General features: G+C 48.1%; 1 protein-coding gene across 1 annotated transcript in view; it reads left to right on the top strand.

The window, feature by feature from the left end:
- Positions 1-19,047, top strand: part of nab (NGFI-A-binding protein homolog) — a 661,188-nt gene that overhangs the window by 30,959 nt on the left and 611,182 nt on the right. Inside the window, exon 2 of the mRNA XM_089547593.1 lies at positions 280-628. Within this exon, the coding sequence (XP_089403719.1) occupies positions 569-628 (60 nt within the window). The 5' untranslated portion in view covers positions 280-568. The remainder of the gene's footprint in view (positions 1-279; positions 629-19,047) is intronic.

Below are 19,047 nucleotides of genomic sequence, written 5' to 3'. Positions count from 1 at the left end.
ATACAGAGTCTATAGACTTCATAGACAGAAGTCTATGAACACTCTATAGACTGTCTAAAAAATTTTTGTAATGGGGCCAGCGTGACTTCTGCTTTAACGCTGTAATGCAATGGGCTGAGCAGCTGCCATTGACAGAGGACCAAATGGAACGGAAAGGAAATGGATCGTTAGAGCATAGGGCCCAAGGAAGCCGTCCTCACACTTAGTCTTTTCTGGCTGAGACAGCTTGAACACTTCTCGGTGCAGCGCACGTAATGTTCGCCCTGTGCTTCCCTGCAGGCCTCGGGCTTGGTGCAATAGACGGGACGACGCCAGGGGGACGAGAGCAACGCGAACACAGCCAAGCCCCACGGATAGCGCGACAGCCGTCGAGCCCCTGGAAGATCTTCCCGAGCCGCCTTCTGCTCCTTCTACACGGTTCCCCTTGCGGGATTCGCCCCTGTATCGACACACAGTTCCTGCTGCTGCCGACGACCCCCTCTCCAGGGCCGTCATCGCCCCAACAGCGCGCTCCTTGACTGGCTCGAGCGGCTGCGACTAGCGGTGACCGCGGCGCCGTCACTACAGCATGGACTGCCGCGGAGGGATGCCTTCCCCAAAGAACCCCCACGGAAGCTCCAAGCGGAAGGTGAGTCTCCGACGCCCTTACAGGCCGCCTGGTTCCTGCGATGCCTCAATCCTTGGCTGAGGCGGCCACTGAGAATAAAACAGTCTCTGTGCCTTTCTTTTCCTTTCCACCATCTGTCAGTTTTTGTTTTTGTTTTTCAGTATATGACGGAGAGCATCGTTTCGCTGGTCGTGCTTAAGCGGCATGCTTCCGTTCTAAGAAGGGGGCATTGAAACGGGCAGTCTAGCCTTCCGCCTGGCCATGGTGATCACGCATCACGTGATTCAAACGTCAAGCCTCCGTTGAGCGCAGAACACTGATATCATACTAAGTAGAGAGAGAAACAAATCTTTATAAGCCTTTTAAATGCTGTATGAGTCAGGTAGGCGGACAACTTAGTTCAGTACTCTGGAGGACTCATTCGATGGTCTGACTTTGGTCCTGCAGGCCACTGCTGGTCAGGACTGCCTAACGGAGCGAATTGTGCAATATCGTGTGCTTACCGCCGCACCATTGACAGGTTGGTGGTATATGAAAGGGTGGATGAGGCTGCACAGTTCAAGTTAAGGAAATAGTTTGTCTGTATGTGGCTTCTTCTGTGGTGAGTAATTCGGGGAGGGGGATAATTTTTCCGGTTCAGTCTTAGAATGTCTTGCCGTCCACTATTGTTTGGTAGTAGAGGGCTGAGGCAAGGATCTGTTCGGTTTGTTACCTAGCAAACTATATTGCTTGCCACCTCACTGCCTTCAAGCCCTTCATGGCCCTGTGTACATGTAATGCTATGGGAATGGTATTAAGTGGGTAAAAGGCCCGATAGGATGAACAGGGCCGCCGTCGTTTTTGGAACTCATCCTGATATTGACAGGCTCGGTTGACAGGTTTCTGTCATTCGAATTCTCGGGATAACAGTTGGAAAGTGAAAAAACTTTAGTTCATCGGCAAAAAGGGTGTGATTAGTGTGCCAGGTGGCTGGCGGCGTCTGCTTGGGCTTGCTCGGTGCCCCTGACTTGCGTGGTCGGGTACGAGTTAATCACAACTTCCCATGCTTTGGAAAATCAGTTGAAAGACTCTGCTCACGTAGTAACCTGTCACGCTTCCCGGGTACTTACAGACAACGCCATCTGAAAGCGGCAGCTAAAATGTATTGCCGTATGGTCGCCTTCTAGTTTTGAAAAGCATTCTTTCCCGAACCCAGGAGCTCCGAATTTAGTGTCCGACTCTCGACCAACAGACACCGGCGGCGGCTGTTCAATGTTCAGCTTTCGAGCCATTTATGTTGCATGTTACCTAACCCTCATAGTATTCACCACAGCCACCCTAGTTCATAGCGGCGTACGTCCTTCCTTCGCTCCGATCAGAAAGCAGGAAGCAAGACGCGAAACCTGAAGTTGTTCCGCATGTGCACAGTGTTGCCCACAGCGTAAAAAAGGTGGCAAATAGACTCAAACGAACGAAACGAAACGAAAATCCATTTACAAAGGTACAATACGCATAATGCTCTAGGACCCGTAGCCAGAGGCTAGTTTCGACAGGCACATGGCATGCCTGTCGTCTTTTCGGCTCCACCAAAGCTTGCACAGATCTGCGCACGTGTAGCGAGCGATGGAAAGAGGAACGGCTGCGGTTAAACAACATAGGAAACACTTTGTGAAGTGCTGCACCGATGTGGTCTATGAGATACCGCTGACCTGCGGGAAGGCTTATGAGGGCCAAACAGGCAGGTGCCTCAATGACCGTGCAGCAGAGCACCGTTCGCTCAAAGAAGTAGGAGGTGCACAGCTACCGAAACACTGCGCAGAGTGCAAGGTGTGTCACCGAGCGGCAGAACATACGGCGGGGGAAAATTGTGAGCACTGCAAAAAGTGGGAACCACGACTTGATGGGTTAAAGATTCTGGGCAGGAGCGGCGATAGTAAAGCACGGGAGGTTTTGGAGGTGTACCACATAAGAAAAAGAGGAAAAGGCTGGGTCAGCGATACATCTGTGAGCCTTTTCAAAGCTGAGATTTCATATCTTGAGCTGTTCTGTTGAATGCACATGAGGTTTCCTTCTGCGCATGCCTAGGTTTCTGCATATTTGCTCTTCAGAGATTAAAGTCAGATGAAGTGTGCGCTTGTCCTACGTCGTTCTTCAGCTGTTTTTCTTTTTTTCTGCGCTCCTGTTTTCTATTCTCGACTACGCAGAGAGGACGCACGCGCAACTGCACTGATGCGTGTGTGTCCTCTCTGTGCCCTCGTCTGCAGCGCTGCGATTCCACATCTGACAAAAACTAACTAGTCGAGCAACACACCCTGTCGACAGGCATGCTCGCATTGTGGCAGCGTTGGAACCACTGGCGCCAAAAATCTGCCTGCAGCCGAGCAGCTATCGCTCTGCTAGAGTGGCCAGAGGAGTTGCTGTGCAGCCCAGCTTGGTCTTGAACTCTTCACTCGCCAACCTTATCCGTTCACCGAGCGAATCGCCGCTTGTCTCGTTCCTTTTTTCTAGTAGCGCGCCGACGGTTATGACGCCCAGCAGATGTGCGCCGACGCGAGCCCGCTTTTGTCGAACCACTTTCCGTGTTGATCGTACCTTTCCCGTGACTCACTGGTTCCCACCGGCCTTCGAAACGGCATTCACGCGGCCGCCGCCGAAAACCGGTTTTGGGGAGCCGCCGTCGCTCTTCCCCGGCCTTTCTGCTGCTGCTTGCGCCGCAGAACGGGCCACTGGGAGGCACTAATCACGCGTGTTTCTCAAATACCACGCCGCCGCTTTTGTTTGACGCGCGCTTACTCTCGCCGGCTCCAAGTGCTGCCGCCCGAGTTTCTAGGGCGCCATACTAGGTGGCGCCACAGCGCCTTGCGCGAGGTTGAAATTTTGGTTGTCATGGGAACGCGCGAAGGATGAGGCAGTGGGGGAAAGCGCTCCTCTTGTGCGCGGCTGTGGGAGGGGTCGCTGCTTGCTTCTCTCGCTGCGGCCGCTGGTCGCGAAGCCCATGGCGAATAAAAGTAATGGCCCGGCTCTTTTCATTTTCCTTCGCCTACTACGTAAGCGCCGCGCGTGGGCGACGGCTGGTGTAAGCAGCTGCTCCTCTCCCTTGCCCAGTACAGCAGCTCGGGCGTGTTGGTTTTGCATCCTGCCGTTAACAGCGCAGAACGTAGACGGGACACGAGAGTGTGCTTCTCCTCTTTTGCGCTTTCTCCCTCTTGAAAGCTGCGCTTAGTTCTGCGCCCAGTTTCGTAGCGACCCTTTCGTTTATCGACTGGGCTTACCCAGCTGGCGTATAAAATCGAAATAAATCGCGCGCTAGCGGGCGACTTCAGTGGTGTCGCATGGCGTACCGGCTACCTGAATAGCGTACATAGCTACGCTTGCGGAACACACTCAGCTAGTTAGATAACCGGCGTTACGTAACTAGAAGACGCATTAGTGGTTCGACGGCCGCGATTTACGCGGATCCTCGAGCTGCGAGATTTCACTGTTAAGTGCTGCTTGTAGTGCGCCTTGGTGTGGCTGGGTTTACCGCGCTTTTTTTTTTTGCGCGCTCATCGACAGTGTATCCTAAATTCGTCTTTCCTAGCAAACTCTCAGACACTACGCACACACGTGCACTACACATAACAAGACACGGCGCTCCCTAAGAAACCAACCCGGTCAATTAAATGCATTGACGCGGTAATCGATACTGGCCGATTATCTGGCGAGGTTATCTCACTACTTCGCTTTCCGCAGCAGCCTTTGATTTACTCAGCTCGTCATATTGAGTCACATTTCGGCACTGAGCACGTCACTTCGCTAGAGCTAGCTAGGCCTGGAGTACTGATCGTTCGTAATGCAATACGCCGTTGATACTCACGACGGAAGGTGCGCTGAAGAGGTATTTAACAGTATTTAACAGCTCAGTTTTTGTTTGTGTTTTTCGAGAAGGAATTTTTATATTTTCAGTCCGCTTTTTGGACCTTGTCGTTTTCAGACTCGGCCTCAACCTCCGTGCGACATCAGCCTTAAGTATACATTGGGCTAGAGTATTGTCACGTAGTTGGGACAGCTGTGCGGCAGTCAGGAACACAGCGAAAAGGGCTTCCAAAAGAAGCTGTTCTTTGGGCGCACCTGCGCCCACAATGAACTCAATGTCTCGGAGGCTGCGACAGCAACAAGCGTGCTCGGCGCAAAAACGGATATTACCCACTTCCTTCATGAGGATGACCGGGGCTGCCCATGGGCTCTTCGATGGCTGAGTGACGTCACCGCGCAGCATTTCCTCGACTTCACCCTGAATGGCTTGGCGTTACTGCTTTCGGCTTCGGCACTGAGGACGGGAGTGTTCACTGGTTATGGAATTATTTGCTACAGATGTTCGTCGGGCCTCTCTCGAGGTGGAAAAACAAGCGCTGTATCTCTGAAGAAGACTGCAGATCTGGTCTTGTCTGTTCCCGGGCAGCGCTGGCTTCATGTCGAAGGTAGATGTGTGGCATTGGGAGAGCTGGTTTTTTTTTCGGATGATTCAGAAAGGGCGAAGGCATCTATTAATTCGATGGTTTCGTCGAGAATTGTAATCGCCGTGCCTTTGTTGAGTGATAAAGCCGTGTGCCGGCCGCATAGAACCTCAAAAAAAAGGAATATTAAGAAGCTTTGCTGCAGTATGAAAGGAAACAATTAATTTACACAAAATAGCGAATCCTGTGTTTATTTATTGACCAACTGCTGCCGGCGGCCCTATGGCCTTCAAGGCAGGAGTGGGCACAGCAAAGCAAAAAGAAAAAATTAAACACGATAGTGGCGATAACATACAATTCTTTATTTATTTTGTATTTATTCATGCATATCCTACATTGTCCATAGTGGATTATTGCAGTGGGGTTACAAACCAAACACTGTATGTTATGTGTAAAATAGAAAAATCAAGGACAAAGAGAAGACCAAACACAACAACAAAAATAATGCAACTAATAATACACAATTAAACTAGTAGTAAACAGACCTCAAGCAAGGCTGAGGAGAACATGGCGGATGGAACATCGATTACTCTTCCAGTGCGGCAAGCAAAACAAGAATTTTTTTCCTGTGATCAGTTCTAAGGAAAATATAGACCGGGGTCTTTAGGTAAATACTTTCGTCTATGCCACTGTCACCATTAAATACACTGTGCAAAAATTTTAGCCTCAAGAATTTTCTCCATTGGTACGGGGGCTGCAAGCCAAACTTGATTTTAATGAACGTTGTTCATAATACTGAAAAAAAAGCGAAAAATAAAATAGAAACATCAAATAAAGCTCAGGTCCAGACGCGCGTTCACTTCTGACAGGAGCAGCAAGAATTCTCAAGGGGTAAGATAAGCACGTTGTGTTATGGAAGCAGCCATTTAAAAGAATATGAAAAAAAAAAGACGAAAGAAATGCCGCGCTTAGCAATGCACAGCATTCCGACAAGAACACTGAGTGATGTTTAGTGCTGAAAATGTTGAGCTGTGTTCATAAGTGTTTCGCCGCATGATCATTCACAGCAGTCAAGAAAGACTCGATTGATGACAGGTTCATAACCTGTGGCTGTAGTTCGTTCCATTCTGCTGCGGCTCGGGGAAAGAACGAAAAGCGATGTGCGTTAGTTCTAGTCCGAGGCATCACAATTGTGTTGTGTTTCCATGCGGTTTGCCTGGTTTTGTTAGACTGCGTGTAAGTAGCGAAATCAATTTTTTTTCTTTTGTTGATTGTAGTATAGACAGGGGTTCTACTTTTCGGTTTTTGTTCCTTGAAAATTTGGCGGATTCCTTTGGGTATTCATTTCAGAACACAATTTTGTGTTTTATTTTGAGAATACCAATTTCTACGCATGACTTGCTTTCTCCGGTGATTTACTGTGGCAGTCCTGTGTAGTCAAAGATCACTTGGGGTCTAACCCAGCATTTTTTTAGCAGGAATAGTTTAATAACCATTAATTACCATTGAAATGATAGTTTTTGGGGTGGCGCTTGCAGGAGGAATTGGTATCGTAATGACAAAAGCAGCGCAAGTGGATGCTTACATCCATTTACTAGGCTGGCATTTGTCGCTGGTTGTCGGGCTGGATTCAAACAGGCCAGAGCGTCGCGTGGGCGGCGTGTTGCTGGCAACGATGGAAGTGCCGTCAATCTTCGCTACATTGTAAAAAATAAAACACCTTTAAAGGCGCTTCCAGGTGTCTATAACTCGCACCCTTGCACTCGGCCCAGATAGGAGCGTTCGGCTTTCGTACATCTTTCACGCGGGGTGTTTCGCCGAAGAAGCAGCCCGAAAATGAAAAAAAACGCGACCCAAAGGTGTTGACTTGAAGCACACGCTAGCCGCTGGCATTTTAGAGCTTCTGACACCTATACACTCTTCCGGAAAAATGCATGCAATAGGCTCATAATTTCTTCCCACTTTTATTACTTTTCTTCAGCGTTCTTTAAATTTGTCATTATAATGCGTACATAGTGTAATATACCTGTAATACTGGAGCTCTTCATAGCAGTAGACGGGCTGTGTGCTCCTACGAAAAACACTGACACGCAGATCACAATACTGCAGAAATGTGGAAAATTTTATTATCAGAACAAAAGACATTCATAAACAAAGCACAAGAAGCTTGGCCAATAAATTCCTTACTGCCATCCAAGGAACACAATGCAATAATTTCAAGGAAGAATTGAACCATACCTAGTTTTATTGGTATTATGGTGCTGCACGAATAAGATTCCATTGCACTTACGTTTACCTCCTAATTTTTTTTGTTTCACAACAAACAGAATCGAAAATTTATGCTTGTGCAGCATTATAAACCAGAGGTTTGGACTGTGACACTATAGGAATAAGTGCCCAGATGCATAATAGCTTGTACGCAAACTTAGGGCAGCTGATGATGAACATTCATATTCCTGACATTATGGGAGTTGTGGAGTAGACCGCAGTGGTACGCCTGCTGAATAGTCATCCTCCCTCGACGAAGAGGTCTTCAGCCATCTCAGGATTTTCTTCGGAGAACGGCATACAGGGTGCGAGTCTGCATTTTACAAAAAAACAATAAAACATTCCATATCACTTTACATTACTCAATGTTCCTTACAAAATGCGTACATAATGCTCATTAACGGTGTGTTTTATTACGCATTATAATGCTAATAAAAAGAAGAAAATCCGCCCACGTGACGAACAAGTGCCAGCTGTTATTCTCTGAACCATTACTAAAAAGACATTGTGGTTTCAGATAAAATAGCTCTAAACGGCATTATGTAAACAAAAATAGCAGTGCGCTTCATAGTGCTTCAATCCCAACCATGACAAGTCAGGTGCAACACTCAGTGCGACAGCAGAAAACTTAGTATCCGTTTCAAAGTCAGCGGCGCAACCCCTTCTATAACAGTGGTCCGCTGCAACGCAGCACAAAGCATGCATTCAGTATTATATCAAGTATGTGACATCAGGAAAGGCCGGCAACATTGCTAAGTTAACATAACTCACGTGTCTGCAGTTTTAAATGTGCTAAACAGAATATTTTGTATGAAAATTACTTCCAAAGTTCGCAAAAACATCCTTTTTCTCGTGATTCAAACCTCAATTGAAGATCAAGGCCCCCTATTAGAAGTACGTGTCATAGCTCATTATGCGCACGAACTTCGTTGCTAGTAGTTAAGGTGTCGCCGCCTATTTTCCTGGCACAAACATGCAAAGTGGCTCTCCGCCAAGGTGTTATTTGTTGCGCCGTTGGGAATCGTATAAATGCATGTTAAGTCCCATTTTTCGGGGCTCGGAGTGGAGGCCAAGGCAGCATCGATTTGAGAGTTTTGCAGTGAGAGTGAGCGGGCCGAGGGGAATAGCTGTTCCACACAAAAACGGAAACCGCGTTTGAACAGGACTCTCACTGCAGGAGCTTAAAGCCAGCTAACTGGAAATTTCTTGTCATTTGACTCCTTTTCTTTCCGTTTCCCCTTCTACTCATGTCCAGCTGTCAAATACCTGGGTGTTCAGTGTCAGAGTAAGGCCACCTGTAAGTACTCGTGCGCGCTTCTTGATGTCATCGCAACGCAAAGGGTTGAAAGCGTAGCTGGTGGATGAACCACTGCGCTCCTCTGACTCAGCATCAGCGCTCCTCTGATGCAGCAGGACGCGAGCACTGTTCGCTTTAAAATAGCTAAGCGATGGTTGGCGTGGAGCGCCGACAAATCACTTGCATACCTCACAATTTCCTTATTTGCTGCGCAAAAAAACAACGAATGAGCGCAGTGCACAGCGCATCACACACATTTTTTATCCTAAAAAATGGTTTCGGGGCCGTCAGGATCCGTCAGTAGCGAAGCCAATGCGAATCATCCTCTTCCCGGCATGCCCTTGTCGGATGAGGCGCTCTGTAACACAGTCGAGGAAAAGGTGGCCCCACTTTTCTCTACAGGATTTTATAGAATCTCTTATCATTGCACCTACCGTCGTGTCTTGTCGACTGCAGACACGAGCCTTCTGTTCCGACCGTATAGATAGATGGATGCTATTGGCCCGCTTTAAATCGGTGTATTTCCGAGTCCTGCTTTCCCTTGTAAATAAAGGGGTGGTTTTATTAATTTCTTCTTTGGGTCCTTATGTTTACCATGAATCCTGGTCTATATGCATCTTTTTTTTAATCGCAGATCTAAGCTATTTTCTAAGTTCGAGGTTATGTTGTTTTGATTGCTGTGTTGTTTCGTGCAACTTCTCCAGTCATGTTTTACAACTAGTGTGCTCTTCTCTTGCTCGCCGCTACTGCGGACGTGTTAGTTTTGCATTAACTATCCTTGTAGCCCAAAAGTACTGGAAGGCGCACCATATCCTCTTTGATGCACGGCTTTGCGGTCTACAAGAATCCGCAAATATGATATTGTCACCTAGTGGTGACGGCAGTCCGGCGAGCAGGAAGTCTGCGCAAGGGCTTCCAAACGAAACTCTTTATTTGGGCTCACTTGCGCCCGCAAAGAATTGAATGATTCAACAGCGGCGTACCAACAAACGTGGTCAGCGGTTGTTGAACAGAATGCCCGGCGCTGTCAGCCGTGCACAATTTAAAGCTGACAGCGAACCTCTTAGATACTGCATACAAAATAACCACAACAGTGAGGAATTTTCTTTCCTTCAAAATTAAGCGGCGCTAACTTTTAGGACTAAACACAGAGGACATGACAGGACAGGCGCTGACTCCAACTATGTTTATCGGACACGTTTTTCGTAGAACATATAAGAAAAGACGACCGTGAGCGCATGCGCATCTGCGACTGACCACAGATGGAAAGGCCAAGAAAACGGAACGAAACGGAATAGAAACGAAACGGAATAACGCAGATTCACTTCAGCCTGGCTGCGATCCTTCAAGATAAGATAAATCTGGTCGCATCTTGCATCACCAATAAAATGATAAAGCCACGAGCCGGTGGCGTTAAACACGAATAAATAAAAATTACAAAGGCTCGCGCCGATCTCCTTCTTCACACTTATTTTATACAGCCTGTCTGCTTCTAAGGCAAACATATATGCTCCAATTGAAGGATGCTCCCTTATCAGTTATCAAACAGCCTTCTTCCTTCTGATTTCATTGTTTTCATCTCTCGATTCACGCAGTCATTATTTGGTTCCCGTCTTTTATCTCCAGTTAGCAGAACTGGTTTCGAGGACCTTTTGATGTTAGTGATAACCATTTTTCCCTGTCGTTGCCTGCTTAGCGTCTGTGGGCTCATAAGCTTTCTATTGATTTTGCTCCATTACTTGTCTGCGTTTTTACTGTACAAATACCTGGAGACTTTGGCTGCCCACCTCATTGTTCCTACCATCTCGTCAAACGATAACTTTCTTTGTGCTTCCCATGCGCCAAAGATCCCATTTTCCCGTGCACATTTCCGGTTGTTTTCTTTCTACCAGCCCCTAGAACTATAGTATGCCAACGGACCTTTTGTTAATCTCTACTCTTTGTACCACATTCAGATTTCAAGCACACAGTACCACGTTCACAAATGTCAGCTTGGGAAGAACTACAGCAGTCCACAGTGGGTATCTATTGCGTCCCGGTAGGGCTCTTTACTTCATTAGGGTATTTAGTAGGACTGTTCATGAGGCCTAGTTGGTTTATAGATCCGGAAAGGTTAAAACTACGCCGAAGACAAGCACATAGGCTACGAGGAACACACAAAACTGCGCTCGTAGTGTTTTGTGTGTTAAGGCGGAAGCCTTTAAAGGGAAGCTGAAGAGATTTTCGAATTCATTAAGATGCTCACGTATGGATGTGGGAACCTTAAAAATCATGCGGGTGAAATTTTTTTCCAGATTAATCACTTAGGAGCGACGTAATCGCCGTTTAAAATTGCGCGGTAGCTCCGCCCCCCGCTGTCCGCCGAGCGCTGCTGATGACCCTGACGATGCGAGCCGAAACCGGAAACCGTGGGGTGGTGACGTAAACATTGGTGTTCCGTCGCCACGCAGCCTCCGCGACCGTGCTTGTTTCTGCGTGCGTGCCATCGTAAGCTGCTTCGATCTGCCGTGTGTATTTGTGCTTTTTTATGTTTGTGGTGACGTACAGAAACGTCGGCAGCATCGAGTGAAGCGGTGGACCATCATGCCGGCGTCTGCGCAGCCTTCGGCTGCACTAACACCGGCGGCCGCGACGATGTGGTCTTTCATAATTTCCCGCAAAATAAGAAGCTTTCCGCGAGGTGGGTCGCTGCTGTGAAGCGAAGGGATTTCAAACCCTCAAAGACTACAGTGCTATGCTCTGACCACTTTCGTGATGAAGATTATAACCATAGCCTGTCGATAATGCGTTCATTGGGCCTGTCAACAAAGTCAGCTGGACTGAAACCCGGCGCAATACCGTCTGTCTTCGCGCACAGGAGCTCGTCACCGCCACCGAGGCCAGCTTTCGCGAAAAGGAGGAAGCTCGAGGTAAGAATTTGTGTATTAACTTTATGAGAATTTGACTGCGCGAACCGGTGTTCTGTGTAGTGTATGGCGCGTAATTTCGTGGATGCAAGACTTCCGCTAGTAGTGAGATGAACGGCGCTGGAATGAGAATGTCAGGACGGCAGCAAACTGCAGCTTACAAAATAAGTGCTTAGCTGTTATGCTTGCAGGCATGCATCATGCATCTCGTACAGCATTACTCATATCAGAACTCGGCCCTAAATTTTTTGGCTGAGTAAAAATCGTTAAACTGCTATTAATACTGCAAGAGGTGGAGCGACGCGAAGTGCGCCTCACAACCAGACACTGCGCGCCGCGCGTGAGCAGAGAACTTCGTTCGGTAAGCGAGCACGTGAAAAGACGTTATATGCAGACTCTTTACTCAATTATGTTGGAGCTCAGATATTCTAGGATTCATGCGTAGCCCTCAGTGGCGAGAACATAGGGAGTAGTATGCGGCACATTTTTCTTCGTGGTCGGAGCGCCGAGAAAACTGTTTGCACATGTTTCTGGTATACGGGCGCGCGGCGTTTCGTTTTGAATTTGGTTTCGCCTGGGGCCTGGCTGATAGCAGCCTCGTCAGCGCCCAATGTGCGCAGTCATGGCGCTTGCAGTCCGGCCCCAAAGCCCACACTTTTTTTTTAGCGATGTACGTCGGACGCGGCCGCTGATTCTGTGTTAGCGCTTGAAGTTGCCTGTCAGGGTTTTTAAAGTGATCTTTTTTGCTTGGCTATAGTATATGCAGGAGGTGCTCCAAATCTGCAAATACAACATAATATGAAATAGAACATAATATGAAAATAAAAATTTAATCAAGATATGCATTTTAGTGAGCTAATGGAAGCCTTCTGCCTATTACTAGTGTCTGCCGTATCCCCCAATATAGCCCCAGGTATAAAATTAATACAAGGTTAGTTACCCATTTTTTAAAATAAATTTTGGACCTCCTAAAGGAACACCTGGTATATAATAAATGATCTCACTTCGCACGGAGCTCGCCAATCAACAAAATGGTTTATGAAATAAACCAGCAGATTTTACTCATACTGAAGCACACTTTTGTTCTGTTTGGAACAATAACATCATGTGGCTTATGCCTTTCAGTTTCTTGCTGAACTGCTGCAAGATCAAGACTGCGCACCAGACGAGAGTGCAAATGAAGAGTGCATGGAAAATGACATCACACCTGGAGGCTGCACACCACCAGGCAGTCAAGAATCCACACCAAACGGCAATACAAATCAGGACTGTGCAACAAGTCGAATGCCACTGGCAGATGCTGCTGAGGACCCTGCCATCGAACTTTCCTAAAAGTGATGACAAGGCTGACAAGTCTGTTCAAGTTCTAATGCAGCCAATACCAGTAAAGTGTTCTGCCAGGAATACGTTTATAATAACACATGTAGTCGTAAAAAATTGCAGAGTGCAGCATGGCTTCATACATTAATAATAATATTATATAATTGTGCGCCACGTGTGCTACAGCCAGCCTTGCGATTCGGCCTGCTTGGTTGCAGCACGAGGCCATCGAGAACAGCGCGATCAAGGCGGCCGCAAACGGATGGAGATATTCCTACAAGGGTTTGCAGTATGAAGCAACTCGCCTAAACAAGGATTTCAATTTACTGCCAGATCCCATCTTGGCACGCAGAACGGAAGGCGCACGTTTGTCACCTCGACGAGTTCTGCCGCAAAGCGCCGCGAACTTCTGTCTTTCGTGTGTGTTATGAACCGAGCCGGCACGCAGCGACCATAAAGCGATGCCAGCATAAAATTTGCGTTCAAAAAGAGCCTGATAACTTCTTGCGCTTGTTAATGGTCTGTGTGGATTACAAGCAGATTTGCGGCAGCACCGACAAGCGGCAAGACAAGAATGCCGACGATCGCATCCCGCTTACATTGCATTAGGAAAATTTCGTGGAGCAGTGCTATACTACATTTGCTCGCTTCAAAATTAATTTATTGTATCTCTGAATGAAGTTTGGCTAGAAAAGTATGCTTACCAATGAACATTTCCAACACGTGGAGATGCTGACGCTTCGCTTTCGTTCAAGCCAAAAGCACCGCTTGCGCCAGCATCGTTGCTTCCTTGGAGCGGTTTGCTCTTTGCGATTGGTTCGTACATGTAGGGGATGACGCCAAGATCCTCCTGGTAATCTTCGATGTGTTCCATCGTGATATAAGCATCAAACCAACAACCGGAACACCGCGCGCCGCGCTTCATGTACTACATCGGCGGCGACCGAGCCGGGCTCACCGAGCCAACGCCAGTGTTTACGTCACGAGGCGCCCAGCCAATCACAGGCGGCAACGAGGCGCGCGAGCTGGCTTGAGGCTGCTGCGGCACTTTTCGCCAAAATAAAATAGGTTTGCGCTTTCTTTTGCCTAATTTCGATGAGAAATTCGAATTCCGAGGGTGGAAAACTGTAAAGTGTATATCTTCACTCAATTTTTTGGGGAAACCTTTCAGCATCCCTTTAATGCCTCATCGTTGTAAGCAGGAGTTGTCGACAGAAAATGTCACGCTTTTCAATTGGTCGAAATGCTCGTGACGTCACAGTGCGCGAATTTCAAATGGGGCCAATTGTACTTTGGCTAGTAACCATGCAACCAATCAAAGGGATCGTATAGTGATGCTCCAACTAAGTTGGACTGAGTTTAGTTAATTGCTTAATTAATCAATTAGCCTAATTAAGATAGAGAATGAAGGGGTCAGAAGAAAGAGGAAAAGAAAAGAAAGACGCGCGCGGCAGCGACAACAGCGTCCGCGGAAGAAGACACTGCTGAAAAAAACACGAAGCCGCGTTCGCTCCACCACCACGCACTTCCCCACTCAGTTGTGTTGTTGTTGTTGTGACTGAGAGAAGGATGAAAAGGAAAATTGCACGGGCCTGCTACTGGCTCCAGCTGAGCCACCACCGCTGCCATCGTGCAGACAGATGAGAGTTAAAAGATCAGAGGAAAGAAAAGACGCGCGTCGCAGCAACAACTGCGTCCGCCGGAGCGGACGCTGCTCAAAAAACAGATAAGCGGCCGAAGCCGCGCTCGCCGAAGCGAGAACAGATACTCCCGTCTTGTCCACCCCACGACGTTGCTCGTTTCATATACGTTGTGTCGAACATCCTATACACTCAGTTCGACGTTGCTCGTTTCATATACGTTGTGTCGAACATCCTAGACAGTTCCAACAATTTACAGGTGAATGACAGAACACGATGGATAGAAGTACTTCTATCCATCGTGTTCTGTCCTCCCTGATTTTTAATAATATAGCGCGAGCGTCGACCGAACTGCTGGTCAGCGCCTTATAACGGCGATAAGCGTGCAACAAGGCGAGAGTTCGCGCACGCGCACGAAGGCAGAGTGTCGTCTGCTACGCTGTTCCGAGCACGAGGGCACACGCCCTGCCACAATATCAGTTCGCTAGATCCCGCCAAGCCGTAGAGCGCATGCGCATGATTAATATGTGAGACTGCATGAGACATGATTTCTTTCCCTCTTTTTTTTTTGCCTACTACGGGAGGCCAGCCTGGCGATGCAAAGTTACAATAAGAAAAAATAAAAGGAAAGAAAGTATCACATATTAATCATGCGCGTGCGCTCTACGACGTGGCGGGATTTAGCGAACTGATATTGTGGCAGGGGGTGTGTCCTCGTGCTCGGAACAGCGTAGCAGACGACGCTCTGCCTTCGTGCGCGTGCGCGAACTCTCGCCTTGTTGCACGCTTATCGCCGTTATAAGGCGCTGACCAGCAGTTTGGTCGACGCTCGCGCTATATTATTAAAAATCAGGGAGGCTGTACAGTAATATAAATATGAAATAGCCTAATTAACCTTTCTAGTTAGACCGCATAAATCAATAAAACCGAGAACGAAACTGGTTGAGTTGGGGAATCGAACCAGGGTCTCCGGAGTGCGATACGAGCACGCTAGCCACTCCGTAATGCCAGCTGAATGGTTTGGAATGAACAAAGGTGCGTCTAGCTAATACGGCGTCTTCGTTCACTCCCATCTTCCCCCTTTCCCTTACGGCGAGGTGCAGGTGTCCACCCAGATATGCGAGAGAGATACATTTCCTTTCCTCAAAAAATAAATTTACCGTCCAGCAAGGCGTACAGCCGAATTGGCGATGGCGTTCTGTGGACTCCCTGGCAGCGTTGCAAGAGGCTGTCGCGTTCCACTCTTACAGGCGAAGCTTAACATGTTAACCACACATCAGTAACACACGCAGACAGCCAATGGACGCGTCATTCGCTGGCAGCACTTGAATCATCATTCACAACCACATTCGTGACAGAATGCTGTACTAAGGCTTTCGCCTTGCACCACTTTAGTCGCCAAAGTGACTCCTAATTTTCCTCGTTGCCTATGTCATCGTCTTTTGCGCAGTTTCAACCTTTCCGGATTTATTACGACCGCTTTTCTCTTTGCTTTCCTCTTAAATGTTATTCGCGGGCCTTTACCTACATTTTTTCTTCACCACTCCGCACACCTAGATATTCGGGCTTGCCTAAGCACAGTATTTCAGGTCCCTATATTGATCTGTTCCAGTCTGCTATCGCTAAATACTATGTTCGTCAAATGTTTTTTAGGGCAATCCCCCAAGGTGGAGTAGATTTGCAACAAGGGAGTAGTTACTCATTGGCATCCACCCGAGCGCAGCCATACGGCTACAAAGGAACGCTATACAGCCTTCTCAGAAACTTCGTAGTTAAAGAAAAATTCGTCCTGGTCCGGGGTTCGAGCCCGGCACCACCGCTTCATCGGAGTAGTCGCTCTACCAAACAGTGTTGGTCAAATGTTTTTTAGGGGAATCCCCCAATAACTCGAAGTGGAAACAGGGACTTCGAGTTATTGATCAATTCGCTCTCGCCCTACCATAAGCTTGCCGTCCCGGTTAGCTCAATTGGTAGAGCGACTGCTCCGGTGAAGCGGTGGTCCCGGGTTCGAACCCCGGACCAAGACAAATTTTTCTTTAACTACGAAGTTTCTGAGGAAGCTGTATGGCTTTCCTTTGTAGCCGTATTGCTGCGCTCGGCTGGATGCCAATGAGTAACTACTCCCTTATTTCTAAATACTGTAGCGCCCAACTTTTCAACGCTTAATTCGATTCCAATGTTTGCTGCTTCGTTCCCATTGTATCGTCACCGCCATATGTCGTCACCTTCCTCTGTTCTGTGTCTGCTGCGATGTATAGCCTTCTGAGCTCCCACTGGTACCTGCGAGGACTTAAAGCCCGCTTTCCCTATTTGCAAAAAGTGAACCACCATCCTGCGTACGCTAAATCTGGAAGACATTAGGCTACTATTAGACCTTACCGACTACTCAGTCGAAAAATTAACACTGCAGAAAGGTTTCTGTCGTCACAACAGGTTTTCTGTAATGTTCTTCAGCAAAAGTTTGTAGTAACAGCGGAAATTTTTGTCGCAACTGCAGAATTTTGTGCAGCTACTACAGAAAAGTACAACAGAAAGATAGCACAAAACAAAGGAAAAATATGTTATGTCAAAACTGCAACACATTTCCTGGTATTTTTGATACAGTTCTGTCGTTTTTCACGACCGGTATGCAATCAATTAATACCGGCTGTGCTCTCCTCTAACATGCGTTCAACCATTCCTACAGGTATAAACCATGAAAAATGGCGACTAGGGGCACCCCTCTCATAATCGTGTGTGAATGCTCACCTTCTCTATACTATTTTCCCCTTCCCACTTCATTTGAACACTAACATTTTCTACAACGCCCTTGTTTGCTCTTTAACAACTACCCACTGACATCCACCCAAGCGCATCGACAGTGCTACAAAGGAAAACTATACAGCTTCTGCAGAAGCTTCGCAGCTCTAAAAAAAACTCCTCCCGGCCCGGGGCTCGAACCCGGGACTAAAACCCCACCGGAGCAGAAGGCTCTACCAACTGAGCGAAGCAGATAGGCTAACATTTGATGCAGTGAGAGCGAATTTATTAACAACTCAAAGAGGGAACAGTGCTGGTCCAATGTTGAGGAGAATTCCTCTGGGTGGAGTAGCTTTGTAATCATCATCATCAGGAAGTTATTACTCGGCATCCACACCAAGGGCAGTCATATGGTTACAAAGGAAAGGTATACAGCTTACGAGGTTGCAGCTTCCCTGATTAGCTCTTCTTCCGTTAGAAAGCCCTACAGTACTTCGTGGCTTAGATGGTCAAATCCACCTTTTATGTCAAGAAAATCGAACCACAGCGGCTTGTTTTGCCTTCCCGAAAGCCATGCCGCAGTTCTCTCAGAACTCCATTTCTCTTTTTCCATTTTTTGTAGCTTTGTTTGGATGGCCGGTAGACGCCTTACAGCGCGAGATTATGGGTTACGCTGTTTGGTCTCATGACCACACTGTCATCACTGGCTTTCGGTCGTTCTGGTTCCGACGGCTGCCACCGCGCTGGAGCCCTGCGGCAAGCCGCTCTTCCGGCGGTCGCTTGGGTTAAGGTTTGGTTTGGTTTACGGGGGTTTAACGTGCCAAAGCGACCCAGACTATGAGGGACGCCGTAGTGAAGGGCTCCGGAAATTTCGACCGCCTGGGGTTCTTTAACGTGCACTGGCATCGCACAGTACACGGGCCTCTCGAATTTCGCCTCCATCGAAATTCAGCCGCCGCGTCCGGAATCGGACCCGCGTCTTTCGCGTCAGCAGCCGAGCGTCATAACCACTGAGCCATCGCGGCAGTCGCGTGGGTTAAGGAGCTGGCGGAAGGAACGAAAACTTGGTGTAAATGCGCGTACTGCGCGTTGGTGCCACAGAGTGTTCCCTTCAGCCACATGATTTCCTCGTCTCCATCTGACTGTCGACATCTGTCAGCTAACTGGCTGGACTGCTGCTGCGTGTTTTAATTTGTATTCTGTTATACACTCGGCGCTCTTTGCGGACCACATATGCAAAAGTTCGAAACGCTGTACTGTCACAGAGCTCTCTTTCCAGAGCTTGGTCTATTTCCGAAACGAACACTTGTACGCACATAGCAAGAATGTTCGCCGCTTAATGCTGTAGTTAATTTTCAGCTGAGCGTACGCTCGCATGCGATTGGCAGCTTGGTGCTGTTGTGCCATAGAGGTGGTCCCGCAGCGCTCGCCACCCGTTTTGTGGCTGTGCGCTGCCAGCTCTCCTGGCGGTAGCGTAGACTCCGAGTCCGGCGTCGGTGAGATAAAGAAAAACGCTTTATACACTATGTACAGGGCATTACACAGTACAACATCGGCATGGGGGCCGAGAGCTACACGACGCGACTGTTCTCGCACAGCGACGCGACGACCAGCGAGACACCAACGCGTCACACCACCCGACTCCACTCGTGAGCAGCACTCGACTCACGGTGGGTCGGTCACTTCGGTAGTTGTAGCTGTAGCTGCTGTCCAAGCGGCAGCGGTGGGGCTTATATAGCCTCAGGAACGGCGGTGACTCCAAACTGTCCAATCCGAAGGCAGCACTCGACGGCAGTCCGCGAGGTCCAACCAGCGACCGCGCCGGCCACCCGCTTCAAATTTTGCCGCGCGCGGT

The sequence above is a fragment of the Amblyomma mixtum genome, chromosome 6 (genome assembly GCF_055824585.1).
Source record: "Amblyomma mixtum isolate Tamu chromosome 6, ASM5582458v1, whole genome shotgun sequence".
Classification (NCBI taxonomy): Eukaryota; Metazoa; Arthropoda; class Arachnida; order Ixodida; family Ixodidae; genus Amblyomma; species Amblyomma mixtum.
The sequence above is the reverse complement of the archived record's forward strand: the minus strand, read 5'-3'. Positions and strand labels throughout refer to the sequence as shown.